The sequence below is a fragment of the Strix uralensis genome, chromosome 4, assembly GCF_047716275.1.
Source record: "Strix uralensis isolate ZFMK-TIS-50842 chromosome 4, bStrUra1, whole genome shotgun sequence".
NCBI lineage: Eukaryota > Metazoa > Chordata > Aves > Strigiformes > Strigidae > Strix > Strix uralensis.
The window spans coordinates 103,539,654-103,551,672 of record NC_133975.1 but is presented as its reverse complement, the minus strand read 5'-3'; the positions used below and the strand labels follow the sequence as shown (position 1 = coordinate 103,551,672).

The following is a 12,019-nucleotide window of genomic DNA, read 5'->3' as shown; positions in this document are numbered from 1 at the left end:
GAAAACCAGTTCGTCTGTGGCATTAATAAATAAAAAGGAATGTGAAGCTATTTCCATCAGCCTTTTTCCCCATGTTTAACACACACTTCCAGTTTGTATTATTTCCTTGATGGCATAACTCACATAGTATTTAGACTACTGTAAACACACTGGTATTCCTACCAAAAAATTTAGCCAGACAAAAAGTTCTTCCAAGTTTCTGGGTCATCATTTTTTGGAACTCCTTTTACAGGTTTTTATTAGGAGGATATAAGAGAAATTAGAGTTCTGACCTTAACAGCTTTAAAATCCTTATATTCTGTGCATACCTGTAGCCCCCTCTAATACATTTATCTCAAAGCCTCATCCATGAAGGCCCAATACTAGGTGATGACAGGATCCCAGGATCTGGCCTTCATGTTGTGCAATGATGCTGTAAATATTGTATACTTAATTCTCAATAGTACCTGTCTAAACTGCTTCTCAGTTTTGAGGGGATGCAGTACTTCCAGCCAGATTTGCTAGAACATTTTGCAGCTGCTCACAACTACTTTTGGTTACTTCTTGCTGCCTGGCTAGCTGGTGTTCTCCTGCAGTAGATATTCACTCTCCTCTCCTCTCCTCTCCTCTCCTCTCCTCTCCTCTCCTCTCCTCTCCTCTCCTCTCCTCTCCTCTCCTCTCCTCTCCTCTCCTCTCCTCTCCTCTCCTCTCCTCTCCTCTCCTCTCCTCTCCTCTCCTCTCCTCTCCTCTCCTCTCCTCTCCTCTCCTCTCCTCTCCTCTCCTCTCCTCTCCTCTCCTCTCCTCTCCTCTCCTCTCCTCTCCTCTCCTCTCCTCTCCTCTCCTCTCCTCTCCTCTCCTCTTCCCTTCTCTTCCCTTCTCTTCCCTTCTCTTCCCTTCTCTTCCCTTCTCTTCCCTTCTCTTCCCTTCTCTTCCCTTCTCTTCCCTTCTCTTCCCTTTCTTTTATTGTCACTTTAGCCATTTCCATGCAGATACATGTAAACCCTCTCTATTGCTGTTGTAACAAGATCACTGTTCTGCAGGAAATCTCCTGTTCTTTACACACCCATTAGCATCACCCTAATCTGCAGATACTACCTTACCTATCTCAGTTTAGCTATTTCCTACACAAAGCCACCTCTCAAATCTTTCCCCCCACTATACAAACAATTATCCATCTACAATAACTCTTGTTCTTCCTGTGGATACTCTTTCTCCTAGGTCAAACTTCCACAACAGCTAATGGATAGATACCAGAATTTTCCCAGTTATGCAACTGGCCCCTTCTCTGTAGAGATCTCAGTCTCTAGCTAGGTCACCCTACTGTGGAATTTCTGTCCACAGTTTTTATGTCCACAGCTTTTATGCAGTAGGGAAATGTTCTATCAACTATGTTTTCAAATAGCAGAAAGGCATTTCCATTGTGTTCAATACAATACCTCAGACTGGTTCAACTGGAATTTTTCCACCTGAATTCAGCCCATGCTAGTTTCTATAATGGCTGAATACATAGTATTGTATTTGTTTCTCTACAGTCCTTTGGCCTCTTAAGCCACTGTTGAGCCTCTAAGGGCTGGGATGTCCATAAGGGCCCATAAACGGTAGGGAACACTAGTAGATTACCATTCCCAGTAACAAGTGCATCTAAGAGCTTTACACATATGGTATGTAGAGTTACAAACTGGATTTTTTCATGAGGCTTAAAGCTTTATATCCCCTATCCTCAATAAAATCAAATGTCTGTTGACGTCTTACTGTCTTACATCCCCCCCAAAATTCCAACCTTAAGTCTTGCTCACATTCAACTGTGGCTGCAAAATTAGAAGCTGTTTTTGAACATGTAGCCCCCAGTGCACATTTATATACATATACATATACACACCAATTCAGAACAAATTATTTTTATGGTTGGCACTAGCTGCACTGGCGTGTTTGAGAATCTGACAGATTTCTGCATATGTAATCAAGATCTCAGTAATCCTACATAATTAGCCCACATCAACTTTTCTAAAACAGTCATCTTTCCGTATAATAAGAGGGGATGTTTACAAGGCTCATTTATCTTTACAGTCGGTAATTTAATAAAACTGTGTTTCCAAGACCTCAACACTGAGCTAACAATTGGAAAAGGAAGTTCTGGAGATACAGAACTTATGAAACCCTTGGTCAATGACTTTCCTTGCATAGGAAACTGCAGGCAAAAGTTCTACTGTATTTACTGGTTATGAGAAAATTTCTTTCAGGATGAGGATGTACCCAATGAGCACCAGTTGACTCCTTTGATCTGCTTTTGCCCCATACTATTATGAACTCACAAGTATGTTCTTATGTTCATTTAGGGGAGCTAGCATTTGGAAGATACGGTTTTCAAAAGACCTTCAAGAAAAAGTCTTAAACCAGAACTACAAGTTTTCTTGCTTGTGAAAAAGGGAGGGGCAGTAAGATTTCATTTTAGCATAGTCCAGTGACTAATTTGTCCAAGACTTTGCTCAAACTATTAAGAAAGAGTGCTTTTATATATACACTTACATATATAATATATTTGTGTGTGTGGGTATGCGTGTTTACATTTATTAAAAACTGGACTGAGAAGACCAAGTAAAGGAAAAACAGTTAAAGCTTTCTACAAGTACAAAACTGGGATGTTTGAACTGGTGAACTGTAAGGGAATGGCTTCACACTAATATTTCCTAGTCACGAGTAGTGATTATAGAGAATGATTATAGAGAATTGTCTTGCAGAGGTATTAATACACTATAAAGACGATTCCTTGGAAGATGCTAAGAAATCAAAAGATATTAAGCCATTGGAGGAGAAAAGCCTGAAGCAAAAGGACACATTACATTTTTTAAAATCAAAATAATGGATTGCTATTAGACAATTTTAGGTAGTCCTATGAACAAACCATGATTTGAATAAATTATCCAGAACCCATTATTTTTTGTATTCATATATGAAAAAAAAAATACACAGAGAGAGTTTTCCCCCGTCTCTTGGCCTAGGAAGAAAAATCCTGGTTAACTAGAAGTAAGAAAAAGTATATCATGTAAAAAAAAAATACAGATCAGTGAGAATAAAACAACAAAAAGAATAGTTCCCTACCCATTACTTCCCACTGTGTGAACTTTTGACATATCAGCAAACTCTTCCTTTCGCTTGCTACTACTGTTGTACTGCTCACTGTACAGCTTTAAGGACATCTGTTCAACAGCATCTCTTTGTGCTTCCAGATAGCATAGCTGAACCTCAGCCTAGAAAAAGAAAACAAAGAGAAAAAAAACACAACAGAACTTTTTTTTAAAAAAAAATCAGAAAGCATGCATTTAAAACAAATACTTTTGGACTGCAACAGTTTTAACCAAATGATTCACACCATCATTTTTCTCCTTGCATGATAGACAAAAAGGCTGAACCATTAAGTCAGAGAAAAGTAGTGTATTCCCAAATGCTGGAACTGAACTATTTAGGTTTCTATCAGAGAATGTGCTATATATTCCATGAGATGTATATCCAATCAAATGCTGCATAAAAATGTCTGGACATGAATAAAAAAGATATTAGAAATCATGCACTAGGACAGAACAGGTAGATACATAAAATTATATTTCTTACTGGCATCAAGACTGATATTGTTAACATGTTGCCTGTGCTTCATAATTAATGAAAACCATATTCTTATAGGTATTTTTGTTTTACATAGTAAGTATAAACAAAACCAAACAATTGGCATTATTCGCATTCTGCTTTCCCATATCTGGCATCCACTGATTACTCAGAAATTTTAATTGCAAGGGAAAAGGCAATAAGTGAGATGTGCTGTTTTCCATCAGATTCTGTGCCTGGCCAGAAGAATGTTGAATAATATTTGGCATCATAACTTATTGAATAGACAATTTATTTATTGCAGCTGCAGTGATCAGTTTGATTCTGAGGCTCAGAGAACCAGATGATAAAAGGATGAAATCTGCTGTTTGCCACACTTGCCCCTAGGAACAGGACAAAGAACAGAGGGTAGAGTAAGTTCAAAAGTGCTTTGGGACCAATATGCTATTGTTTTCTTTTAATATGCTTCACTGCAAGAAAAACGCATTACAAATTCTGATAATGCTTCAAAAACTGCTACTTCTGTGTAACTATGTACTCTTATTTCCATTAGGAGGGGAGCTCCTGCTCAACTATTTGGAGCTATGGCAAGTAAATGCAACAAGCATAGAGGAAATTTTGTATAGGGACTCTCTTGCATTTTCTACTGCGGGAGGCAGGAAAGTGAAGAGTTTGCTTGGCTGCTGACAGCATGACAGAGTTACCAGTCTATGGAACAACAGCAGATGTAAAAAGAAAGCAGTGAAAGGGCTAGAGAGAAGGGAAATCTGCAACATATAGGGAAAATGCAGACAAGCGAAGGGAAACAGGCACTGAAGGATGTCAGTAGGGAAAGTCTGAAGGAAGGTTGGAATGTCTTTATAAGTTGTGGTAATAATAGATACATATATTTGCTTATGCCTTGCCTTGGTGCAATTTTTGCTGAGTAATAATGTAGCTGATTTGGAAATTCTATTTCCTTTTAAAATTTCTCTTTCAAACTTTCAAACATTTAGAGCTTTCTCTCTCAGTTGCTTCTTGCAGTGAGATTTGTTATGTTTGGCAGTAAACCGCAATACGTTTTTGAGAAATTAAAAAAACCAACAAAAATTACTAGCAGTTTTCCAAGGAGATAGAAGATAAAAATTCCAAATAAACCAAGCAGGTCTTTCAGGGTGTACATAAATGAAATACAAGGCTTTCATATGTAGTCTAAAATACTGGAAAATTAAACCACACAGGGTTACCAATGAAGAAACTAGTTGGGACTGTCCAGTTATAGTAAAACATTAAGGTTTGAGAGAGCTATAAAGCATACTTTTTCAGAAACTGTAATTAAAACTGCTGTTTATATAACTCAGAAATGACCAAAAGCAGCACATAAACAAACATCATCACCTTCCCAAACATCATCATCTTCCTGTTCCCCTTCTACCCCCAAGTACATTTTCCTTTAAGTTGATAAACAATCCCCTTCCATAGTATACAGGGGTTCCTGATCAAATTTATTTTTTGGAAGGATTCTTAACCAGTAAGGATAATCTTTCAGCTGAGTATTTTGTATTGTCCAAATAAGACTATGAATTTGTTCTTTTCTTTCTTTACCAGAAAGCGGTTATTCACTGGCTGTTTTTATTTTAGTTATTGTTGATATGACACTTTCAGTCTAAAGCCCTTTTATGAGTGACCAGAACTTCCTAAACTATTACGTTATCAATTAAAATCTTCTGTGATTGTTTTAAGCCTAGAGGTGAAATCTTGGGGAAAACTTTTAAGCAAATAATTTCCCTGATTTTCAGGGGTTTGGAAATCAAGATAGGAAATTGATTTTTTTCCTATGGGTTTCAGGTGGGGTTTTGGGTGGGGTTTTTTGAGGGTTTTTTTGCTTGGTGTTGAAATTATGTATACAACCCCCTCTTTCCCTGCCCCCAATACCCCAAAAGGAGAGAATTCACATGTAGCCTAAACTCTGGAATCTCACATATATGAATTAAAACTCAGCTCTGAACTACATGAACACATGCTATTTCTCAAATACCACAACTATCCCAATACTTGAGATACACATTTTTTTTTGGCATTTTCTAATTCACCTCCCTATAATTTCCTCTATATTTTAAAATAAGAAATTGGAAAAATAAAGAAAGAAGCTTTTCACAGATCTTTCATTCTTTGTTCATTTGCAAAAATATTTGTAAATAGGCAAATCAGTAATGCAAATGAAAAATGGGGGAAGAAAAAGGAGGATGAAATAGAGTAGTGGGGGGAAGGAAAAACAGGATGGAAAGGGTAAGTAAATATATGGAGAGGGATCAATGAGAATCCACTATTTCTTCCTCACAGCTATAAGACCCTCTTGTACTGAGGATTATGAACTCCATCAACATCATACTCTATGAATCCTGAATACAAGCAATTGTGTCCCAGTTCTTGTATCTCAGAACTATGATCCCTCTATAAATCAACTATTTTTTTTTAACCCCAATTTCTGTCTTCAACGATTGCAAATACTCACAGCATTTCAAACTAGGGCAGTGTAGAGTTTCAGATGGATCTTTCTGATTTCTTTTCTGTATGAATTCAATCTATCTTACTCTTTTACTTCAGCATTTTTTTTTTGTCCCTGTTCTACTGATATCAACAGCAAATCCAAACAGGCTTTGAAGACCTCGAGTAGGTATTGATCAGTTTAAGTCTCAAAAACCTACATTCTGCAGAAGCTGAACTAACAGGAACAAGGCACAATCTAGAAAATAGTACACAGCACAGCTATGCAATAAATCTACTGCAGTTTATTTTCAACTTAAAATCTTAAGTGATAATGAAGGACTAGTTTTGCAATATTCTGTCAGAATAAAGTAGTAACTTTATTAATTGCTAGTCAAATATAGAAAAGCCACTTGTTTTACCTTCTAGTTTATTTTAAGTGTGCATTTTCAGATTGCCCTAGATGTGCTTTCTTGTTACTTAACAAAACTATAAGAATTGAATATCTATCACAAACACACCTGTATGGACATGGATATCTAGGAAAACCTGAGAAAGTCTACTGAGATATGCATAATCCCAAATATATGTAATAGAAATTGAGTGGGAGGTAATCATTCTTTTACTCTTAGCACCCCATCTTAGAAGTGGAATTCAGTTTCTTTTTTTCAGAGGATGCAGCAAGTCAGAATCAGTGAGAAATTGAACATGGAAGATAAATGCCAAGGAATGACACTCAGCAGTTGTTTTCCGCATCATGGTCCTCTTCAAAGTGACCATTTTTGCAGTAAAAACACAATAAAGATGCTGGTGATGGTCTGGTTACACACTTGTACAGATTCTCTAATAGTCACTGTCCTACCTGGATGAAATGGGTTTAAAATATTCCGTTGTAAATTAAACTGAGATATTCCCAATAAACAAATGACAAAATTATCTCATTTTCTTGAGCCTAGTGGATCCAATCTCTGAACAAGACTATGAAAAAACAGTAGTCTCTGGGGAAAAACAGTGAAAAAATTCTATACTAGTGCCAAATATTCAGTTCTAGTGATCGATTAATAATGGTAAATATTTTCAAGGCTATTGTCAGAAAGCTCATTTTCTAAAAAGCAAGACCTTATAAATAAACCAAGGGAGCCTGGGGTGCAGAATCTGTTCCTTAAGATTGGCTTTGCATGACAACATAGAATGTCCTTTACTATACAGAACACTAAAGAACACAAAGGGATAATCAGTGACAATACAAATCAATGAAAATACATTGTATTTCTTGTTAGACCTACATGTTAGAATGACCTTATTCTGAAGTGGAGAAAGACAAGACAAGGGATAATGGCTGTTACTGTGGGAGGAAGGAGATTGAAAGGTTATATTGTATACAGAGTGTCAAATGAGAGACTCAAAATTTACACCAATGTAAATTGGAGATGAGAACTCAGAGCTGGTGTTGTTCTGCTGCAAAAATTTTTTATATTGGAATATACTAGAATAAATATCACTGATTTGGTGTTGAAACTATTTTCAGACACTGTTTCCTAGGGAGCACAAATCTTTTGTTATGAACTATGTTACTGTAAGCAAACTATTCTGTTTTAAATATACAAATTTTAATACAGTCAGTTGAAATGTGAATTATGAAAGTACCCTATCTTGCATATCCTTTCTCTACAGTGCTGTAGAAAAGCTATATCACTGCCACACTAGACTGTAATTATTATAGAACTACATATGAAATCCAGACATAGTTCAGTTCCTCTGCTATTGGTTGAACTTAAGATGGACAAAAACATTGTCTCTTAAATTAAAGCACAAGTTCCAGTTTCCACCAAACAAGGAGGTGGTCCGATAGCATTGTGCAGCGGGCTTAGAAGGCTCACCTGTATGTACATTTTATAGAAGTGCAAACTCAGCTGCACCATTCTAAAATAATTCACATCGCAGCTTGGTACTCTTTATATCTTTGTAATTGGTGAATTTCTTGAGAGATAAAATTGGGAGTAATTCCTTACCAGAAGTAAGTTGATCACAGTAGCTTTTATGTGGTCATATCTGTGCCCTCAAGCATTTTTTGTTGTCTTCTGTCACAATATTCTGTCTATTTCTCCACATTATAAAGTTGTGGAGAAGGCTTTATTACAGGACATGAAACAGGTTCTGTCACAGATGCAGCTACAGAATAAAATTATGTTGAGGACTACACAGCTCAAAATATCTTCCATGGAGATGTAGCTTACAGAAGGAGTTCTTTGGCAGGTAAGAGTTTGACCAAAGACTTTATACAGACAGACTTGATCATCCACCAGTCCATCCCCACAGCCAGTCAACAGGTCTTCTGTTGCTGAAAACACTTAGGGTAGAAGCAGTACTTCCAAGAAGTCACCCCAGCATTTTAATTGGCATTGTATAACAGAATCTCAGAATCACAGAATCACTTAGGTTGGAAAAGACCTTCAAGATCATTGAGACCACCACTTGGCAGTGTTAGGCTGCTTGGACTTCAAGTGACTTCTTGGAACTATTGCTTCTACCCTAAGTGTAGGCATTTGGTTTTGTTGTTGAAGCAGGATGGGAACTCTTATTTTCTAGGTTTTTTGTCTTTTCTCTTTTCCCCCCTCTCCCTCTGCATAAATAAAATAGGGATCTTGCTGCAGTTGACTTCCTTCTTAGTCTGTTACCCTTACTGCTTTTGGCTCCCCTGCCTCTTCTGTCCTCCATCTTGCACACCCTCTTCAGGACTGAATCAGATTAAAAAATAATCCTACATCACAAAACATGTTTACTGAGAGCTGAACATTTGATAGTCCTATTACAAAGGACATGCTGTGTTTTGATCATACAGGAAATTAATTCTGTTAATCAGGGCATGCTTGTTACCAGTTAAAATCGTAGCAAAGTGTTTTCATCATCATAAATCTCAGAAATGCTTTTATATTGGTAATAACTTTATCACTTTGTTTTTCAGTGTACTAAAACCATCACAACAATGTGAAACCTCCACACAGAATGAGCAAGATTACAACGCAACAACATTCTTACTTATCAAGGTACTTAAACTTATCATAGAGTTTAAGTAACAGCAGTAACATCACAGTGAATTTTAAGCCTGTCCACAGGAGACATAAAATGAAATTTTAGATAGAGTAGGGCTGTGTTATAGCAAGCAGAACTTCAGGCAGTTCCCAGAGCCATCAGAAATAACGGGGGGAAAAAAGAGGAAAAAAAAACCCCAGTAAATAACAGCAATAACATTTTGCAGGGTTTCCCTTGGTTTTCAGAAATACATAGGGTTTTTTGCTGTTTTGCTATAAAGATTAGGAACATGACCTGTGACTTCAGGACTGTGGAGTGCAAATGCAATCAGTAGCATGGTCTCAGCAGCATTGTCTGACCAAATCCGTGGAGGTATCCTGATCATGCTGTTAATTTAAAATCTGGACCTCTGGTGTCTAATTCCTGACTGTTCTCCTGCCTTTGGTTCTGTTTGGTGTAACATTAAATACAACACAAGAGCATGGCATGCCCTGTGCATCAAACGGATCTCAGCTATGTACCCAGAGAAGTTCCCTATATCACAAATATCAAAAAGCATTGAAGAAAAGTATGAAAGGATTAACCTCTCCAGAGACTTCCAAGACTGTGAATAGTTTCTGACAATAGCATCCCAAAATTGCGAGGTGAAAAAAAGTCCTTGTAAGAATGGGTACTGAACAATGGCCAGTATCTTTTGCTACTCATCTTGCAGGTCTGCATCTCCAGCCTGCAGAACAAGGGAGTGACAGGCAGGACACATAAGAAGGGTTTGTAACAATCAGGAGCCAGGTGGGGAACAGGCTTGCTCTGACAACAGAAAGGGCTGGGATGACAGAACAGTGCTTGCTAAAACTGGGCAGAATACACAAATTAACAAGGATGCAGATCCAGCCAAACCCACCAACATATCAGTTAGAGTGCATTCATCAAAACTGACGCACACCTTCTAGCTCCTTCAGTGACACCTCTTTGCATGCCACAAGAACTGAAAGCCCAAACAGTCCCATTCCTACAAACCCAGAAGAAGTTGTCCTATTAAAGTAGCAATTCATCAATGCAACCTTTTGTCTTGGTTTCTTTCCTGTCTGGCAGAGAAAACAATTTATTATAGGAGGTCAGACAGAGATATGTTGTACTCAAACACAAGGCTGAATACTTTCTGGGCCAGCCTCAAGATCCCCAAGTAGTCAAGAAGAGGAAAGACTAGTCAGACACAGAAAGTCTTTCCTCAATGTGCTAAAATTGTAAACTTAATCTTACTTAATTAAAACCTCAACTATTTGCACAGTTCTGATTGTTCCTACCATTCCCTCTGTTTGCACTTTTAGAGCAATGAAGTGGCTTAAAAAGAGATTGTTAAAGAGTCTGCCGATCATCCAAAGCACTGATACTTCCAAAAGTCCGCTCCTCTAAAAGTCTTCTGTACCAAACCACATAGGCAAAGCACCTAACTCGATCTGTAGGGCTGGGCATTCAAAATGGCCATGCCCTTAAGGTTAAAGGTACCACGTTCAGAATTCAGGACAGCACATGTATACAAGAGAAATTCCAGAGTGATGGTGCACATTCCTCCGCCCCCATCTCTGCAGCAGATTGACACATACATTTCTATTTAAAAATAATGAGGGAAGGTAGATCTTGCAAAACCAATACCTCCTAGGGAAAACTACCCAAAACATCCCAGAAAGGCATGAGTGAGCTAGTATAAAAATGTTACAGCCTTTTCCTTGGAAATTTTGCTCAGAGATCTACTTTGTGCATATTTTTGAGAAATCTCTTTTCTCACCCTTGGGAGCTGTACTGCCTTACAGTGAAGCGAAACCTGATGACTTATTTGTAGAAAGTGGCTTCCAAGTTCTCTGAATTTATTATATCGAAAAATCTCATTTGGAAGTAAATACAAAGTAATTATTTACTTCTTTAAACTTGCAATGTGTGAAGTTACTTTGGTAATACACATTGACTTTTAATTAATTTTACCATACTGTAATAGTATTCCTGTTTTATGTTTTGATATTTTTTCATGAAGAGAGATTTTTGTAGAATTCTGTTATTTATGCTGTAGAAATTGCTAGTAAGATGATGCTATACCACAAAAAAAAATTAAATCTTTTTCTGTAATACTATATAATTTGTGAGCATGTTACATAATTATTTTTAGTGCATAAACAATTTTATTTTTTTTCTGAGTAGCTCCATTTTAAACTTCTATATGCTTGAGAAATGTTTCATATTTATTAACCTAATCGTTACAAATATATGTACAACTAGTTCCACAATTTCCTATACATACCAACTCACAAAATTGCAGTTTTGAGCTAAAGTCTCCTTTTAATTCAATATTTTTTGAGTCAAATATTTTGAGATGCTCAATAGTGTCAAACATTTTCAAGCCTAAACTCTCATTGAATGCTTATTTGACTTGTTCTGAAATTGAAGGAGATTCTTTCCATGCCTAGATAGTCTATTTGATGTTAAATTAGCCCTAGAGATGGGAATGTTTTCTTACTATACAATATAAGTGGTTTGTTTTGTTTTGTTTTGTTTTTTTAAATTAAGATCACTTTTTCTCCTCTTACAGGGAGAAATTACAATTATTTTTTTTGCAACAACTTTTTAGATGTTGAACTATTAATGATATAAAATTGTGCAGAAATGAACACAGGACTCTGTCTCCACTGCAATATTAAGTGAGAATAGGCAAACTATGAAAGAGGAGAAAAACTACATGTTAATTAATTTATTTAATAACAGCAGGGAAATGCAGTCCAAGAATTTTTCTCTCTACATTATTTTTCTTATCCATATATATGTGAGAGAGAGAGAGAGATATTTTTTGAAGAAAATTAGAAACAGAAAATTTAAAAAAATAATTGTGAGGAAATTAAAAAAATATATTAGTAAAAATATTAGTAACTATTATAGCAACAGCAAAACATAT

General features: G+C 36.6%; 1 protein-coding gene across 2 annotated transcripts in view; it reads right to left on the bottom strand.

The window, feature by feature from the left end:
- Window positions 1-12,019, bottom strand: part of AKAP6 (A-kinase anchoring protein 6) — a 294,713-nt gene that overhangs the window by 89,485 nt on the left and 193,209 nt on the right. For both annotated transcript variants that reach the window (XM_074868266.1, XM_074868265.1), the window contains one exon: window positions 3,079-3,227. In XM_074868266.1, coding sequence (XP_074724367.1) covers window positions 3,079-3,227 — 149 coding nt within the window. The remainder of the gene's footprint in view (window positions 1-3,078; window positions 3,228-12,019) is intronic.